This window comes from Lepus europaeus, chromosome 4, assembly GCF_033115175.1.
Source record: "Lepus europaeus isolate LE1 chromosome 4, mLepTim1.pri, whole genome shotgun sequence".
Taxonomy (NCBI): domain Eukaryota; kingdom Metazoa; phylum Chordata; class Mammalia; order Lagomorpha; family Leporidae; genus Lepus; species Lepus europaeus.
Window position 1 is genome coordinate 89,035,047 of NC_084830.1, and position 19,480 is coordinate 89,054,526.

The following is a 19,480-nucleotide window of genomic DNA, read 5'->3' on the forward strand; positions in this document are numbered from 1 at the left end:
TGAATTGCATAAATGTACTTCATGTATTCATACTTTCAAAATCTAAGACTCGTGTTTGTTTTTCAACATTGTTAAGCACACTGTAACACTGACTCAACAGATGAGGCAACTTCAGCTCTCAAGGTGCTTTCCAAACCATAAACTAGCTCATTCACATAACTATAAGGCTTTTAATGTATTTTCACAATCATATCCCAAGAAATAATAAATATTACATTCCTTAGAATTTAAAAATGAACCAAAAGAGGACCATTCACAGACAAATAATGATAGTGTCTCATAAACTAAGGCCTATGATTAATCCACTTCTGCGCTATTAAAAAAAATCCAGGCATTTTAATTATACCATATAAAATAATATATAAAATAAATTATAATATAAAAATGTAATATATATAATATAATATATAATATATAAAATAATTATAAGAAAGCATTTTGTAAGCTTATTTTAATCAAAATAACACTTAAAGAAGAATATCTAACAAAATCCTAGTTCAACACCTTCCTTGTACAATGCGACCTCATTATGTTCAATACTACTGATGCTGATTGATACCTTTTGTTATTGACAAAGGTCTTTTGACATTTTCAACCTTAATTATAATCTTTACCTTAAAACTTGGCCTTTTTACTCACATATGCCCCACAACGGTCTGGAATTAATAGATAATTTTTCTACTTAGAGTGTCATCTTAAGTCTTATTACTTAAGGATTTATTGTAAGACACAGACCTTGCCGCACTTTGAAATTACCAAGAGACTCAGAAACATTAGTAAAATTAGGTCATCCTAATAGACTGGCACATATATAAAACTATCCTTTTAAAATAAAACAACAAAAAATAACGTATAAGCCAAAACACAATTTCTAATATAAATAAATGCACACGTGTGTAAGTTGTGTCAGAGTAGACATGAATTGTTTGTGTGTCAGTGCTCATCTATATTAATCTAGGATGTTCAGACTAATAATGTTAGTATTAACTCTTGCCTATATTCGAATCTCTGCCCAAAGCATAATTGAAAACGAATCTTGATGAAGAATGGGATGGGAGAGGGAGTGGGAGATGGGATGGTTGCGGGTGGGAGGGAGGTTATGGGGGGAAAAGCTGCTATAATCCAGAAGTTGTACTTTGGAAATTTATATTTATTAAATTAAAGTTGAAAAAAGATAAAAAAAATAGAGAGAGGTTTGTTAACCTCTCTATGCTTATTAGTAATCTGACTTTTCCATCTCATTCAGAAAAACTGCAAAATAAAAGCATATTGGTAACACAATTGCATGCTGATATGAAGAGGATCTAATAAGAAAAAAGCTATTCACCTAAAGACTCCAAAAGAAAACTGAAAAACCAAACTGCAAATGAGTATAAACAGTAGAACTAATAGAAATTAATCATTTGGAAGGTTATTTCCCACATCTATATAAATTATTGAAGGGAAGCATTAAACAGGAAAAAGGCACTTGGGACTAAAGTTGCTCACGTTAGTTGTTTTATAATTCAAACTATAATACTTATTGTTAAATTCATTTTCAGTATTTTTCAATCAATAGTTTTAACTCAAGAATGCACTGCAAAAAATGTGCAAGGCAGGTAATCTTGAAACAGAAATAGATTATTTAGATGACTAAAAGATGAAAAGTGGCAACAACATTTACCATTTGTTTCCTCTTGTATTTTAGGTTGATGATTTATTTGCATTTCTGCAAAAATAAAAGTGAAGTGTAGTTAATAATAGCTCTGTCTGATGACATTATAAATGGGGGGGGGGGAGAACTCTGAGTTTAACTCTTTAATGGTGGCAAATCCTTAGGTTCTTTTTTACTTAAGAGTAAGGCATATAACACTGCCAAGACACATCTTTACATATATTTTTATTTTCACTGTGAGCAGTAACTATAAATTCAACACAAAGGATAAATTATCAAAGGGAACATTCCAAGGGCAACTGGACATCATGTTCCATGACGTGCAGATGTAACGAAATCATCTTGTACTTTCTTCTCCTGGTGCTTTCCGTAATTCTCACCTTGAGGATAAAGTTCAATTTCTGAATGAATAACACCCTGAGACATGAAGGGAAGCCATCTGAGAAACAGAGAGAAAAAGAAAATTAATTTTTATTTTCTCAATTTTACACATAAAAATGTAGCTATAAAATAGCTTTTTATACAGTTAAAACAATATAACCTATCACATATTCATCACTTTGGTAAGAATTACAACTTTGCTTTAAGAAATATGTAAGTTGCTAACCCTGCTAACCACTTACCTTTCCAGGTTCGTCAGCCCCCAATCACCAGCACCTGCAAACCCAACTAGCACTTCAGCGGTGCTATCCCAGAACCAAGTTGAAACAACAGCAAAGACAGGTTTCAGATTTAGAACCTGGTACCTTGGCAGGCTTAGGAAGTGGAGCTTGCCTGTTGGCTTGTGGAAAACTTAGCATTTTAATATTTTCTCTACAGGAGTTCCTGTCTTGATTTCACATGGCTATCTCTAAAACTTTTTCCTCAGTGTCTGCAAAATGAAATCATGGTAAGATTTAAAACATGGTGAATATGTTACCAATTTGGAAAATGTGCTTACGGTGGAGTAATGGCTCATCCTGGTAGTTTCCCCTAAATTAGTCAAATTTCTCTATTGGAATTTTTCTGTGTTGCATAAAAATTCAGACTAGACTCAGAAAACCAGTTTTATCCTTTCCTGGTTTTGTGATCATACCCTCTTGAAGCTTAGTTTCCTTTACTGATTTACCTGCCTCATAGAACTGTAATGAGGCAGAAATTAAAAGTCCTGGGAAAATATTTTGTGTGCTATTAAGTTATACATGAATGTTATTAAACCACGGAAACCACATTATTACTATCCCACATTCAAACACACTTCCACACCCTTTCTCCAACAATATATCCACTTAATATTTAGAAAGTGCCCTCTGTCAGCCTTTCAAAGAGACACCTATACTTCCATACGCACTGCAGCACTATTCATAATATCCTAAATATGGAATCAACTTGGGAGTACATTGATGGATGAATGGATAAAGAAAAAATATATACATATGCAATGGACTAATATTATTATCATAAAAAAGGAAATCTTGACATTTGCAGCAAAGTAGATGGAACTGGAGGTAATTATGTTAAGTGAAATAATTCAGACACAGAAAGGCAAATACTATATGTTTCTCATATGTGCAAGTTAAAAAAAAGTCTATCTAAACTTAGACTAGTGATTACTAGAGGTTAGGAAGTCGGAGTGAGTAAAGTAAAGTTGGATAATGGTTAGCAAATACAGAGATAGGAGTATGTTTCCTTTCTGCATCACAGTGGGGTGACTATACTTAACAATAATGTATTCTATTCTGTATAAATAACTGGAATAGAGGAGCTTCCAGGCTCCAAACATAAAGAAAATATAAGGAAATGGAAATGCTAATTGTCTGAATTGATTAGTTTATGCGATTTACATTTCTTTGAATGTTGCACAATACTCCCAAAAATGTACAAGTATTACATGTTTATTCAAAATGTTTTAAAATTTATGAAAAATGTGTATTATGGAAAAAGAAGAAGCGCCAGACATTTTGCTAAGTGTTAGGACTACAACAAGAATGACAGCAATAAGGAAAGTGATCTGAAGAACCATCCAATGTAAAGGAAGGAAATTGATATGTAGAGACATAAATGTAATGCAATGTGGTGACTGATGTGAGAAATTCCTACACTTGTGACAAAAGCAGAGAAGACTGATAAACTGAATGGCAGGAATGGGTAAGTGCAAAGGGATGGAAAATGACAACGGAAGTTCAACAAAGAGGTCACAGCTGAGCTGAAGGTTGGACAAGAAGTAGGTATTTGACAGGCAAATAAGAGGTCAGGAAAGGCACCACAGAAAGAGAAGAACAATGTCTGCAAAGGTACAGAGAGATACAATGATACACGACAGGCTGAAGCTCTAGATAAGACAAGGTGTGAGGTGGGAATTGGGGTCAGCTTACTTAAGGGAAGGTCATAGGATCTGAGATTGTTAAAGAACTTAGAGGTTGAGTTGCAGAGCTGACTCCACCACACCAGCTTTGAAATCACCACAGGATGGTGAGATCAAGGACAGAAAGGTGAACTGCAAGCTCACCCCTTCCTGCTCAGCAGTGAGGCAATGTCCTCTCTCCATCTTTCATTTCCTTTTGCCCACTTAAGCTTACAGTATTCTTTCTCTTCCTTCTCAGAATCTAGCAACACATGAGATTTATTTTACACATTTAGCTAGCCCCTAGTTATACAATCTTGGTTACATTTATGTATCCCATTTTCCCAGTCAGATTCCTACCTCCATAAGGAGTTTACTTTATATGCCAGAATAAAGGAAGTCAATTTTATGTTTAAGAATAGAGGATCCAATAAATGTCAGTTAGTATTGTATGTTCTTACTGCCTAATACAATATTTGTGCATAGGTTGTATATTATAGATATATTTGAGGTGACTACCAGTCAACCAACAACCTTTTTTCTTTTGTAAATGTGCCATAAAAAGGTGAGACTTGGGCAGTTGCATTTGCTCCAGAGGTTTTGACTTTTATCCTGCCTGGTTGGAACAGGAATGAACACCTTATCCAGGCTTAGTCAGAAGATGTCCTTTCTTAATATCTTGACCTAAGGAATGTAGAAACTGTGATCAGACAGCACTGCATATGGAGGCTTCACAGTACCCATACTATTGAGGTCCACTGATGCCATGGGACCCAAAGCCTGCTGAAAACTAAAGTTATGAGACAGAAGAACCTCCCCAGAAATAATTGAGATTTGGGGGGAAGAATCCTTGAGAAACCAAAGAGTGAGCAGCTCTTTGGTGATATTATAGTTTGTAAGTCTAGTGTTATTTCTTAAAGCTGGAATTCATGACAGTCACCTTCAAAGCTGCCCTTTCTAAGATAAGCTTTAGTGAATTTCTCATCCTTGCAACCAAAAAAGCGTTTATTGATTGATCAATTGAAGTACAAAAATCACACTCTCTAATCTTCAGTCCAATTTTGAAAAGTCTCTCCTATGATTTCTAATTTTTTTCATAAGATACAGGACAAACATAATATTATGAACCTGAAAGTCAGAGACATTTGAGTATGGGTTACTTATTAGAAATGATTCCCTCTAGATTAATCTAGACTCAGGTTTCTGAAAAAAAAATTAAAATCATTAGACAATTCACTCTTTTGTCATTAATTTTTTACTTAAAATTTTTAACACATAAAAATGTGATGTTGTTTCAATAAATATATATCTTGCATAACTGTCCAATCATAATAAACATATCTATCCATATCTATCCCTTTCAAACACTAAACATTTGTATGTGGTAAAAACATTCAAAATGCATCTCCTAGTTTTTTAATTATAGAAACATACAATAAATTAACATTATCTGTGGTCACCCTGCTGTGCAACAGAACCCCAGAACTTACTCCTATCTATTATTTACTGCCTGTTTATTAATCTTCCCCCATCCTTCCCTCTCTCCATTCCTACCCAGACTCTGTAGACTATCATTATGAAATCACTCTTTTTATTAGAGTCCACAGGAGTGAAATCATATGAAATTTGTCTTTCTGTGCCCGCCTTATTTCACCTGACACCATATTGTTGCAAAAGTAGGCAACATTTCATTCTTCTTATGGCTCTGTATTTCATTGTGTATATGTACCACATTTTCTTTATTTCCATTTGAATTGTGAACAGTGCTGCAATAAACATGGAAGCGTAGATGTCTCTTTAACAGACCAATTTCATTTCCTTTGGACCCTAAATAGTGGGATTGCTGGATCCTAAGATATTCTATTTTGAGTTACTTTAAGGAAACTCCATACTGTTTTCCACAATGTCTACATTAATTTATATTCCCACCAATACTACAAGGATTCTGTTTCCTCAACATCCTCATCAGTACTTGTTATCTTTTGTCTTTCTGACAAACTGGAGTGAGGTGATATTTTGCTGTGGCTTTGATTTGACTTTCCCTAATGATTAATAATGTTGAACATTTTTTCTGAATGTCTTGGCCACTTGTATGTCCTCTTTTGAAAAACGTCTGTTCATATCTAATGTCCATTTTAGTTGAATTTTTTTTACTATTGAGTTATTTGAGTTCCTTATATATTCTGGTTATTAAACAGACAAAAAATTTGTCAGAAAAATAATTTGCAAATATTTTCCCCAGTCCGTAGATCATCTCTTTATTTGTTCATTATTTGTTTACTGTGCAGAAGCTCTTTAGTTTGATACATTTTGTTTATTTTTGCTTTTGTTACTTGTGCTTTTGGGGTTGGGGCCAAGAAATTTTTGCCCATTCCAATATGCTGAAGGGTTTCCCCTATGTTTTCTTCAAACAGTTTTTAAGTTTGATGTCTTTAATACATTTTAGTTGATATTTGTACATGGTGATTTTGGGGGGTGTGGTTTTATTCTTTTGTATGAATACATTCAGTTTTTCCAGAATTATTTATTTAAAAGGCTGTCCGTTTTCTAATGCAGCTTCCCAGTATCTTTGTCAAATTTCATTGATTGTGGATGTATGGATTTAGTTCTAGGGTTTTCTGTTCTATTCCATTAATCTATATGTCTGTTTCTATGTCAAAACCATACTGTTTTAATTATTGAAGCATTGTAATATATTTTAAAGTCAAGCGCTATAATATCTCCTGCTTTATTCTTTTTACTCAAGATTGCTTTGGCTATTCAGGGTCTTTTGTGGTTACATATATATATCAGTAGTGTTTTTTTCTAGTTCTGTGAAAAGCATTATTTGTGTTTTGATAAAGATTGCATTGAATATGTAAATTGCTTTGGGTAGTATGTACACTTTAACAATACTATTTGTTTCAATCCATGAACATAAATATCTTCATTTCTTTGTGTTCTCAGTTTCTTTCATCAACAGTAAGAACATTCACTCAAAATTTCTTTCAGTGGCCATTATTTACTTATTATTTTATTTGAGAGAAAATGACAGACAATGGAGCTACCACCCTTTGATCTTTGTCTCAATGCCCACAGTGACCAGGTTTAGGATAGGCTGAAGAAGGGAGCCAGGAATTCAATCCGGGTCTCCCGTATATGGAGCAAGTACCCATCTACTTGGGCCATCACCTGCTGTCTTCCAGTGTGTGTATTATCAGGAAGCTAGAACCAAAAGCAGAGCCAAAACTAAAACCCAGGGACTCTAAAACAGGATTCACATATCCCAACTGTCATCTTGACAGCCAGGCCAAACACCTACCACAGTGGCCACCATTTCTATGAAATTAAAAAGAAGTTTTGTATTGCCATCAGATCTTGACTCACCAATTATTTGTAATGAAGAAAACAGGATGGATTTTAGGTGGTCTAGCTGAGTTATTTACAACACACACATATTTTCTTCTGTATATAGACCTCCATATACCTGCCGAGGCACAAGAACAAGCCCATTCTTTCTCTTATAATTTCTTGTTAAAGATTTATTTCTCATTTATTTGAAAGGCAGAGTTACAGAGAAAGGAGGGGAGACAAAGAGAAAGAGAGGTCTTCCATCCATTGGTTCACTCCCCAAATGGCCATAATGGCTGGAGCTGAGTCAGGCCAAAGCCAGGAACCAGGAACTTCTTCTGGGACTCCCACATAGGTGTAGGGTCCCAAGCACTTGGACATCTTCTGTTGCCTTCCTAGGCACATTAGCAGGTAGCTGAATCAGAAGTGAAGCAGCAGGGTCTTGAATCGGCACCCTTATGGGATGCTGACATTGCAGGTGAAGGGTTCACCTGCTATACCACAATGTTGGTGTCACAGGAAAAAGTTTAACTTGCTACACCACAACACCAGCCCTTCTTTTTCTTATAATTTCTATAGCAAATTGTGCTTCAGAAAAGAAAAACAGAAAACAAACAAAAAATCAAAAACAAACAAAAAGATAGGAGATAACTAGCTAGAGCTAGTACCAGAGAACTATGAACACTGTTTTTGCATCAGGACAACAAAATTTCCTCAAAGCCACTAAACAGGTGGGTATACAGGAGCATTACTGCTTGACAGGAACAGTGATAATATTACAGGAGTGAAATAACATGTGACCAGGAGGTTCTTGCTTGCCCAAAAGTCCATACATATCATGTAGCTAGTTGCCAAAGAACTTGTACATAACCCCAGATCACTAACATTCGTTTCTTTGGCCTGGTTAGGAATACAAAGACAAGGAATGAAAATTCTATAAGTGTTTTAAAGATTTATTTATTTGAATGGCAGAGTTAAAGTGAGAGAGAGAGAGAGAGAGAGAAGAGATCTTTCATCATCTAGTTCACTCCCCAGATTTCTGCTACAGCCAGGGCTGACCAGGTTGAAGCCAAGAGCCTGGAGCTTCATCTGTATCTCCTACATGGATGCAGGGGCCCAATTACTTGGGCTATCTTCCACTGCTCTTTCAAGTGCATTAGCAGAGAACTGAATCAGAAGTGGGGCAATTCAGACTCGAACTGGTGCCCATGTGGGATGCTGGCATTGTAAGTGATAGCTTAACCTGCTATACCACAATGCCAGCCCTTCTTTAAAAGTTTTTAAATATTTGAGAACTATGGATTGTGTTTGGGTGATACTGCCTTAAAACATACAGGGTGCTTCTGCTGGGAAATGGGATAAAAATGTAAGGAGTGATACAGATTAGATTTTGTCTGAGATGCAGTTTAGATAGGGCAACCAATCCTTCACATTGAAAATGGCAGAAGAAATACTTGAATGTTCCATGTCTCCACCCCCATCTCAAAAAATGAGCAAGACTCATTCCTGCGCCTCATTCTGTCAGTTTCCCACCATCACTACTTGTCACTTTCGCACCAAGGAATGGCAAAAACTGACAAAGAAGAGCACAGAAATCTGCAGCAGCACAAATACATGCTCAGAATAGCAAGAAATGATTAATAGTGGCCGCTTTCAGGAAAAAAAAAATCAGTGAAGTTAAATGATTGCTCACTCTCTCATGATAATTTTTATTATTCTTTCCTCCTTATAAAAATAGTATTTCATATTTCTGTACTTTATCAAAGTTTCAACATCCTTTAAAACATCTTATTTACCCTTTTCAACTATTTCCCAGAAAAAGAAAATAAAACAATTTGTACATATACTGATTTATTTGGAAATTAATTGAGTGCACAAATACTTTTTAATGAGACACTGAGGATGTTATAGACAAAACTCACATAAAGATTGGGTGATCGCTGTGTTTTCTTCCAACTCAGTATTTCATTATGTTTTCTGTTAATTCCTTCCTTCCTTCCTTCCTTCCTTCCTTCCTTCCTTTTTTTTCTTCTTTCCTTCCCTCCTCCCTTCCTTCCCTCCCTCCCTCATTATGCTCTTCCCTTCTTCCCGTCCTTCCTGTAAATATTGACCAAGTCCCTAGTTAGTTTAAGAAATGAATGAAAAGAAACATATGAGACCCTACCCTTAAGAAGTTTATCATCTGGAAGCTCAGCTAACCGTGCTCATAAACAAGAATGGTAGATGACAGCATATGGTAAGTACTGCACAAAGGCTTAAGTTCTTCAGGATTGCGGAGAGGCTAAGGAGAAACTCACTGCTGGTTGGCAAGCCAAGAAAGCTTCATGGGCTGAAAAGCATTTTGTCCTGGGCCTTGTAGGGTAAATGTTTCAATTAGCAGAGAAAAGAGTATCATGAGCTGAGATATTTCAGCTAACAGAGTATCAGTGTCCCTGGAGAACTTCTCAGAAGAGAGCAAAATGGACTCTATTGGAGAGAACTGGGAGAGAAACCTAGAAAGGGGAATGGCCCACAGAGGGCCAGGGGATCATTTCTTTTAGGCCTGCCACCACACACTAATATCTTCACACAGAGCTGGCCTAGGTGTAAAAGTTTCCTTGCTCACTGTACCGACTCAAAAGGTGCTGTTAGGACAGGGCTGCCCCTGGTTCTTTTCCTGTTCCTTTTCTCAGTGCTGCTCTGTATAGGACTTGGTTTATGAAACACTCACAAATTCACTAACTTGGCACATAATTCCTGAGAACTTGCTATAATCTGTGCGTTCGTCCTGTGGACCCTGAAGTTCTTTGATTACAACCTCATACGGGCATAGAGTTTCATGTGTGATATGTGGTTTTCCTGGCGTAACCACCAGAGCTGGCACAAGGCACTTAGGCATAGAAAACCTATGTGAATGGTAACAGTAGAATGGCAGAGGGATGATCTTCAGCCTTGCATCTGTTTAAGAGTCCCTTGCCCTGCTGGGGCTTGAGGGAGCAGAGGTGGAGCAGTGGGAAACAGGTCACTCCCTACCAGACAGGTGAGGCGGAGACATCTCTATTGGGCTGATCACTTTTCTTTTTTTGAAAGATTTATTTATTTGAAAAGCAGAGTTGGGGGTGGCAGAGACAGAGAGAGGTCTTCCATCCACTGGTTCACTCCTGAAAAGGCCACAATGGCTGGGGCTAGGCCAGGCCAAACCAAGAAGCCAGGAGATTCTCCCAGGTCTCTCACATGCATGCACAGCTGTAAGCACTTGGGCCATCCTGTGCTGCTTTCCCGGGGCCATTAGAAGAGAGCTCGACTGGAAGTGGAGCAGCTGCAACTTGAACCAGCAGCCACATGGGATCCTGGCACTGCAGGCAGCAGCTTGATCCACTAGGCCACAGTTCCAACCACCAAAATCACTTTTTCAATGCTAAGCTATCCTGAGACAAGTAAGCCATGTACCGCTTAAAATTGACACCCCTAAGACCATCACCTTTCTGTTCGAATTCCTGTGCTAATTGCATGCATCTCTCTTTCTTCACTATCATTAACACATAAAATGAATATTAAGTGAACATTTTGTTTACTTATATCTTAGATTAAGACATATGTAAACCTTTTAGATTTAAAGTGCTAATTCCAAATCCATCGTTTAATATTATTCTCTTGGGTTTATGGTTTCGTGATTAATACACATCATTTAATTTAATTTATTACATAGGAAAGTTTAACCTATTCTATTCCAAGAACTATAGTAGTGGCCGAAAGTAAAATTTAAAGCATTGGCCCAACTTTGGGGAAAAGCTTACTGAGAGCTGGAGAAGTGGAACAGACAGACAAACCCACAAATAGAACTTGTTCTAGTGACTACTGAGATAATAGCATGCACTTTGTGAAAGGTGTTCAAAGAAGTGACAGTTTCCCCACCTGAAGCTTCAGGAAAGAAGCACAGTTCTTCAGAAAATATGCACAGTTCATGTATCTTTTGTCAATTCACAAGGAGAAAAAGGAGCACCTACAGAATTCTAGGCAGGACCAAGAGTTAAAACCTCCAACAGGACAGCACCAGCTGACAACACGCAGAAGGCCAATGTGGAGCATGGAAGGCTTCTGGACCCTAGCCTGACCAGAGCTCTGCTATGTGGGCAAATCTGGCTTCAGCTGGTGTGGCATCTATATAGAACAAAATCATGAGTATAAGGAAGCCCCTTCCAGCCTTCCCTACCCAAGGTGACTCTTCTGCCCACAGGGGCCTACAATTATGTTAATGGAATGACAGACTCTACTCAAGAAGTAGTAAGAAGGCACTGAGGACTGTGGAATGGGGTGTGGCCCTGGAGTGGAGGTCTCATCCCCTGCCAAAGGATCCAAGGTTTTCCAACAGCCTATTCTAGCCATAGCAGATATCATTGTCCTTTTTTTCTTCTACTTTATGCAAAAAAAAAAAAATGATCTCAACCTTTCTTTAAAAAGGGAGTCGGAGGGGAGGAGGGAGGAGGAAAAGGCTCCTGAATAGAAATGAGATAGGAACACTTTCAAGGCGTTGCTGCAGTACTGACTCTAAGGAACACGATGCAGCACCTTGTCCTCACTCCTTAGGTTAATACGCCTCAGGGACACTCCACTATCTCACCATAATTTGGTTTTGCGAGAACCAAGCTAGTCATGCTGCTCTCCCCTGACAAGTAAGCTCTTTAAAATATCACTTATTTGCATTTAACGTTTCAATTCCTGAATCCATAAATTCTCCTTCTATTTAGAGTTGCCCTGGGTAGAGCTTTTATTTCAAATAAGTTGTTCCAGAAGCTCATGTCAATGCCACATCCCCAAAGAGGAGTAATGGAAGACAATACTGAGGTGCTCTTGGTACTCTTGACTCAGGCTGAAGAGTTTGACTATCACTTTTGGCATTTCTAGGTCCTTCTAGGTCAAGCAGGTTAACAAATATATATCATAAAAGATGCTGTTTCTGTTACAAGACATTTTAAATATTTCATCCTTAAAGTCAAGGAAAACCCACACATAACACTATGTTAAATTTGGTAACACATAAAAGTCTAGATTTACTAATAAAATGCTAAAAAAAGTACATTGCATAATACATTATGGGACCCACTCAAGTGGCAGACTGGATTAAATAGTGTTCCCCCCAAATTCATGTCCACACAGAAGCTCAGAATTAGACCAAATTTGGAAATAGGATGTTTATGGATATAATTGGTAGGCTTATGTTATAGTAGGATATGCCTGGTACAGGGTTGGTATCCTTGCAAGAAAAGAAGAGACACAAACACACACGGGTCAAAGACAGCTATGTGACAACAGAGGCACAGATTGGAGGGAGGCAGTTTCCAGTGCAAGGAATGCCAAGATCACCAGCCACCACCAGGAGTCACAAGAGGCAAGGAAGGACTGTTTCATAAAGCCTCCAGGGAGTGGGGTCCTGTGGATAACTGCATTTTGTACATCTCATTTCCAGAACTATGAGAGAAGAAAGTTATGTTTTAATGAACCCAGTTGACATCAATTTGACACAGAAAACTGATATAAAAACTAAGTAAGAATATTTATGTGAGTGCATAAAGTTGGTTGAATGTTTGCTTTATTCAATACAAAGTTTGCTTGCTCCAAACCTTTAATGGCCAGAGCTTCTGTGAAATGGTAGAAACTTAGTGGTATATACATACCTCTATATATAATAAGTATAGAGAAGGCAGAAAAATAATATCTTCAGGTATAGAAATAAAGTAAAAGCATGAGGATGTGAGTGTTCTGTTGAGCAGGGACAAAGAAACAGAGGATGTGGGTACCCATGGGAAGTGTCGGAGAGGCCCAGGAGTGCTCTCAGCCTGGAGCTGCTCTGTATGGCTCCTAAGCTCTGAGAAGGAAGGAGTACTTGGTGGCCTTTCTCTCTGCCCTAATTCAGCAGTGCTACAAATTCTTGTTCTTTGAGGAAGCTCCAAGATTGGTTTTTCTTTTCCCTTCTGTGATGTATCCACCTGAGCATTTCTGCCACCTATAGAGCAGAACTAATTACCCATAAGGAACACACCCAGCACCAGCTGCCCCACCAGGACTTGGAGGAGACTTCCTAGGCCCCCTCCTGAATTCTTCCCTGAGTTTTTTTTTTTTTTTTTTTTTTTTGTCTCCTGGAGTCAGTCTTCAAGACCAAATGCCTTAGAGGATGCTGGCCTTGACCTATCACACGCAGGGAGAAGTGCTGGGGCAGAAAAGCAATTTTAAGTAGCTTCAGGTAGTTTTTCTCTGAAAGAAACCTGATGCACCCATGTTTTCTTCTTGGTGACATCTTTTTCTGCTTCTTTAAGAATTACAGAAGCAAGATCTACCCTATCTCTTTACATGTACAGAATTAAGAAGGAATGATTTTTATAACTTTTTTTCGATTATATGAATGAGCATTAGCTACCACTTTGGAATCTACTATGTGCAGGGCATCAAATAATAGCATTTGATATGTCAGGATGGTACAAATCTGTTATTTTTGATGTCTCAATATATTTATTTCATAACTAAATATTTTCATGTGCAAAGTGTTTAAACTAGGCCAGCGCCATGGCTCACTAGGCTAATCCTCTGCCTGTGGCGCCGGCACACTGGGTTCTACTCCCAGTCAGGGTGCTGGATTCTGTCCCGGTAGCTCCTCTTCCAGTCCAGCTCTCTGCTGTGGCCCAGGAAGGCAGTGGAGGATGGCCCATGTCCTTGGGCCCTGCACCCGCATGGGAGACCAGGAGGAAGCACCTGGCTCCTGGCTTTGGATCAGCGCAGCACTGGCCGTGGTGGCCATTTGGGGGTGAACCAACGGAAGGAAGACCTTTCTCTCTGTCTCTCTCTCTCTCACTATCTAACTCTGTCAAAAAAAAAAAAAAAGCATTTAAACTAGGCTATCACTTGTATGTCTTCCCTCCAGACAAGGCCAAAGAGCATGGAACATACAAGAAAAAGAAAGATAGTACATGAGAGGATGGATGAAAGCAACAAGGTGATGGTGGTAGAGGTAACACTGATGGTGAGGAGTGTATGTGTAAGCAGGCACAGTGGTGATGAACAAATCTCAAGTATCCTGCAGAAGATTTTATAGTTAAAACTCAGTTGAATTAATGTGACAAAGTTGAACACAAAGAGAAAGCTTGGGATAAAGCACTCCCTAGCTCTTCTAAAAATGGGGAATAAAATATAGCTTCCACTGCCTGAGATGCCTGTGAGGCAGGAGCAGGCTGGGAGTGATGCTTGGTCCTCAATAGTGCTCCGTGTCACTGGTCAGATGGGGAGACTGAGCTACACTAAGTTCTGAAGAATCACTGGGAGAAGACAGAAACTTTTTTAGTTGGGCAAATTAGCTCATGCAAAGGCTGAATTTGAGTGGAAACTTGAAAGATAGCAGAATTGTGATAGGGAGAGTAGCATAAGGGAGGACACCTCTGGTTGAAGAATAGCACACTTTGAGGGACACAGGCTAAGGGAAGAGAACTTGTTCAGGACAAAATTGTCTAATTTCACTAAGATCTTGCAAAATGATGGTTATAAAGCAAACTGGATAGGGGAAATGGAAAAACCTTGAACAGAAAGATCAGGAAGCTATTTTTTGTTTGCTTTTGCTCTCTTTGGTAGGCAATATGGATTATTGAAGATGTTCTTTAACTATTATTGTTTTTTATTTATTTGAAAGGTAGATATCTTCAGAGAGAGAGAGAGAATAGTGACAGGGACAGAGAGAGATCTTCTGTCTGCTGGTTCACTCCCCAAATGCCCGCCACAGCCAGGGCCAGACCAAGCTGAAATCAGGTGCTTGGAACTCAACCTGGATTTACCATGTGGATGACAGAAACCCAAGTACTTGAGCCATCATCTGCAATTTCCCAGGGTGCACAGGAACAGGAAGTTGTAGTTGGAAGTGGAGCTGGAAGTTAAATCCAGGCATTTCTGTTATACTATTGGCATGGTAACTGCTGTGCCAAACACCCACCTCTAAAGATTTTTAAACAGGGGAACAGCTTAGTTAGAATACATTTTTAAAGGTTGATTTATTTATTTGAAGGCAGGGTTAACAGAGAGAGAGGGAGAGACAGAGAGAGAAAGGCATCTTTCATCCACTGATTTACTCCCCAAAATGGCCCCAATGGCCAGGGGATGGGCCAGGCCAAAGCTTGGAACCTGGAACTTCATCTGGATCTCCATGTGGGTGCAGGGACCCAGCCCTTGAGCCATTAAGGTGCTAAGGTGCTTTCCCAGGCACCTTAGCAGGGAGATGGATAGGAAGCGGAACAGGCAGGACTCAAATCAGTGTCCATATGGGATCCCAGCATGGCAGGTGGTGGCTTAACCCACTGCACCACACTGCTGGCCCCAAAATACAATCTAGAGAACAATATTCTCCCTCACACTTTTTTCTTGAAACATTGTAGGGCAAAATTATACAATAAAATCTAAAGAATAAACTTCAAAGTAGAACAAAAGGAAAATGAGAGGAGAAAAGATCAAGAGAAGTCAGAATAATTCTAGTTAGTATCATAATATGGTTAGCTTGGAAGTGTTGGCAGGGCAGACTGGAGAAGAAATAATGAATAGACAACTACAGAACCACTGTGAAAATCTACTTTTGATGAAACAATGGCATGGAGTAAGGCAGAGGTGGGAATAAGGGAAATAAAGGGGTGAATAAAATAGACACTGAAAAAGAAATAGATTGAACAGGTAAAAATGGAACAGGACTCACAGTGGTTCTCACTGCCCCTTTTCATCCACAGTCATCCCCAATCATCTTTGATGTCTGCAGTTTTGTGTTGTGCCTTTAGTATTTTTGGATGAATTGCCTTATTATTTTTTGCTCCAATTTTTGCTTAGTACTTAAAGTTGCAATTGTCTTGGCATCTCCAAATCCATGTCCTTGAATTTCCCAATGCCCTAATTTTGCCTGTATTTTTTTGGCCTCATTCTCTACAGATTGTCTATTTGAGAAGAAGGCTGGAGAGCAGCTCCCAACATTGAAGATAGAAAATTTCAAACTAAATCCTGAAGTTTCTCATTTCCATACCCACAGTAGATTGGATTTTTTTTTTTTTTTTGACAGGCAGAGTGGACAGTGAGAGAGAGAGACAGAGAGAAAGGTCTTCTTTTTCTGTTGGTTCACCCCCCAATGGCCACTGCGGCCGGCGCACAGCACTGATCCGAAGCCAGGAGCCAGGTACTTCTCCTAGTCTCCCATGTGGGTGCAGGGCCCAAGGACATGGGCCATCCTCCACTGCATTCCTGGGCCACAGCAGAGAGCTGGACAGGAAAAGGAGTGACCGGGACAGAATCCGGCGCCCCGACCAGGACTAGTACCCAGTGTGCCGGCGCCGCAGGCTGAGGATTAGCCTATTGAGCCCCAGCGCCAGCCATTAGTAGATTGGATTTTTAATGCAGAAATCTATCCTCAAACCCATTCATGAGTCTGTGACTGAAATCAAGCAACAATAAGCATCACACCAGTCTAGCTGAAACAGAATATTCTTGACATTGCAAGACTCAGCAAAGATCCAAATAGTAAGGCTTCTTTCTGTGAAAATGACTGATACATTCTGAAGTGCTGAACTGAAGGAGGTGTTGAATTTGTAATGGATTTTAAGAAGGGAGGATACATGCTCAATCAGAAAACTTAATTGTAGCTTAGACAGCACCTTTCTTAGCTCCTCTAATAATGACTATGTCCTTTGTTCTAGACCCTGTCTAGCGTACTTGGGCCTCATTCCTTTGTAATCATAACCTCTACTCTACCACCAATGGCTCTACTCCCAACCTGTGTGTACTGATGGTCCTCTTCCCCACTTAATGCTGTATAATTGTTCAAACCTGGTAAATGCCACTCTTAGGATCATTGGTTACTATCCTCACCCTGTCTTTTATGACCTTGTCTAAATATGATCAGAGTCGGCAAACTTGGAAGGCTTCCATAGCCTTGGCAACTCATGACGACAGCCTAGGGTGGTTACTGGCGCCATAAACTAGAGTGTCAATTTGTTGGGTCAACAACAGGAGCCACTGTGCACTTGCTCCTCATGTGGGATCTCTGTCCTTAATGTGCTGTACATTTTGATTTGATGCTATAACTAGTACTCAAACAGTATGTTTCACTTTGTGTGTCTATGTGGGTGCAAACTGTTGAAACCTTTATACTAAATTGATCTTCTGTATATAAAGAGAATTGAAAATGAATCTTGATGCAAATGGAAGGGGAGAGGGAGCGGGAGAGGGGAGGGTTGCGGGTGGGAGGGAAGTTATGGGAGGGAGAAGCCATTGTAATCCATAAGCTGTACACTGGAAATTTATATTCATTAAATAAAAATTAAAAAAATAAAAAAAAAGAAGGGAGGATACATGGGACCTTGGGTACAAACTTAAATGCAGTGTGTTCAGGTTAAGAATGGAGGGAGACGATAATGGGACTTACATCTTACAGGGCTAGATGGAAAGCCCAATTTATCTACACTCTAATGTTTGTCTTTCTTACATTCTGCTCTGAAAGTTGTTCTCTCTAAAACTCTCCATCTTTATTTCCCTTATCAAATTGTTTTAATGTTAAAATTTTAGCGATGCAAAATCATCGACATTTAAATAAATATTCTACATATGTAATAATTTCCAATGTTAAACTTTTTATCCTTTTGTGACACACAATCAGTTGTGATAATAAGAAATTACAAGAGAAGACTTCTTTGCAATGCTTAGCAAAAGATTATTTACTGGGCGGTGCATAATGTGGAATCCTAAGTGACACAGATTTGTAACCCAGAACGCACATATGCATACACACACACACACACAGTATTATCCACAGTGCAACACACTGCTGTATAGTGCCCAGAGACCTGCGTTACCTTTCGCAGGTGAAGATGGACTCAGCTGTGGCAGGAGACTCTCTGATGACAATCTTCTCACAGTACCAGTACTGTGATTTGTCACTGGCCTCACAGCGCAACAGCACCTTCTGCAGTTTACCAAGTGACACTGCTGTGACTTGAAATTTGTCAATCTGGTATAGAAGACAGAAAATCCCACAGAAATAACTGTAGCCCAGCACATGACCAAAGAGGCAATAATACTAGCCCAAAGGCTGCCAGGAGCAGCACAACACTTTAAAAGACAGAATGTTGCTACAGTTAGCATTAAAAGGAGCAATAAAGGAAGAAAAATAAGCAAATTACCTTTACCTATTAAAAATATATTTTTGGTTGTGGTCTCTTTCTCTCTCTCTCTCTCTCTCACACACACACACACACACACACATACACACACACAGAGATTTATTTTCTTCATTTGCAGTAGCATCCAGTGCAAAAAACAAACCAACTCCAACACAAAGGGTTTTCATCTCCTTTAAGACCCTGCCCTTGAGAACCAGTGCATGAGGTGGCCAGGCAATAGCCATGAGGCATAATACATACAGCCCATTTCTTTCCCATGAGTGCTTACATACTATGAGGCAAGACGGACAGTTTCTCTTCTTCTCTTTCCTTCCCCATTCTCTCCCCCATCCCTCCCATCTGTCTTCTTTCCATTCTTTCAATAAACACCTTTCCTGCATCTTTCTCCAATAAATTAGAGCACATGCTCAGGTTTTCTGTGGAGCATTCTGGAATCCTTCCTCCTAAACAAAATCAGTTTATCATGTCAAAATTGTACTGGCATTTTTGGGAGGTGCAGGTCCTGAAGTCAATACAGTGCTGATTGGAATAAATAGAACTCCTTTACACATTACTTCCTCATAGATTGCTGTTGTTGAGAATAATCATCCTAGAGAACGATCCAACACAGGAAGTGGGATACACAGCAGACTCATAGAATGGTAGATGTCCTAAACAGCACTCTGGCCTCACAATCAGCCCTTAAGGCATTTGGATCTGGCTAAAAAGCCCATGAGAGTATTTCAGGCATGGAAAACCAAGACACTCTGGCAAAAAAAAAAAAAAAACCCTAAATGAAAGATCTCTGCAAGTGAGATCTCAGTGGAAAGAACGGGCCATCAAAGAAGGAGGTACCTTTCTCTGAAGGGAGGAGAGAACTTCCACTTTGACTATGATCTTGTCTAAATAAGATTGGAGTTGGCGAACTCAAAAGGCTTCCACAGCCTTGGCAACTCATGACAAGAGCCTCGAGTGATTACTGACGCCATAAACAAGGGTGTCAATTGTTAAATCAACAACAGGAGT

At 39.0% G+C, this 19,480-nt stretch overlaps 1 protein-coding gene across 1 annotated transcript in view; it reads right to left on the minus strand.

The window, feature by feature from the left end:
- Positions 1-19,480, minus strand: part of RP1 (RP1 axonemal microtubule associated) — a 293,476-nt gene that overhangs the window by 71,343 nt on the left and 202,653 nt on the right. Inside the window, exons 21-23 of the mRNA XM_062189888.1 lie at positions 18,149-18,303; positions 2,035-2,093; positions 1,664-1,708 (exon numbers count right to left, since the gene is read on the minus strand). Of these exons, the coding sequence (XP_062045872.1) occupies positions 1,664-1,708; positions 2,035-2,093; positions 18,149-18,303 (259 nt within the window). The remainder of the gene's footprint in view (positions 1-1,663; positions 1,709-2,034; positions 2,094-18,148; positions 18,304-19,480) is intronic.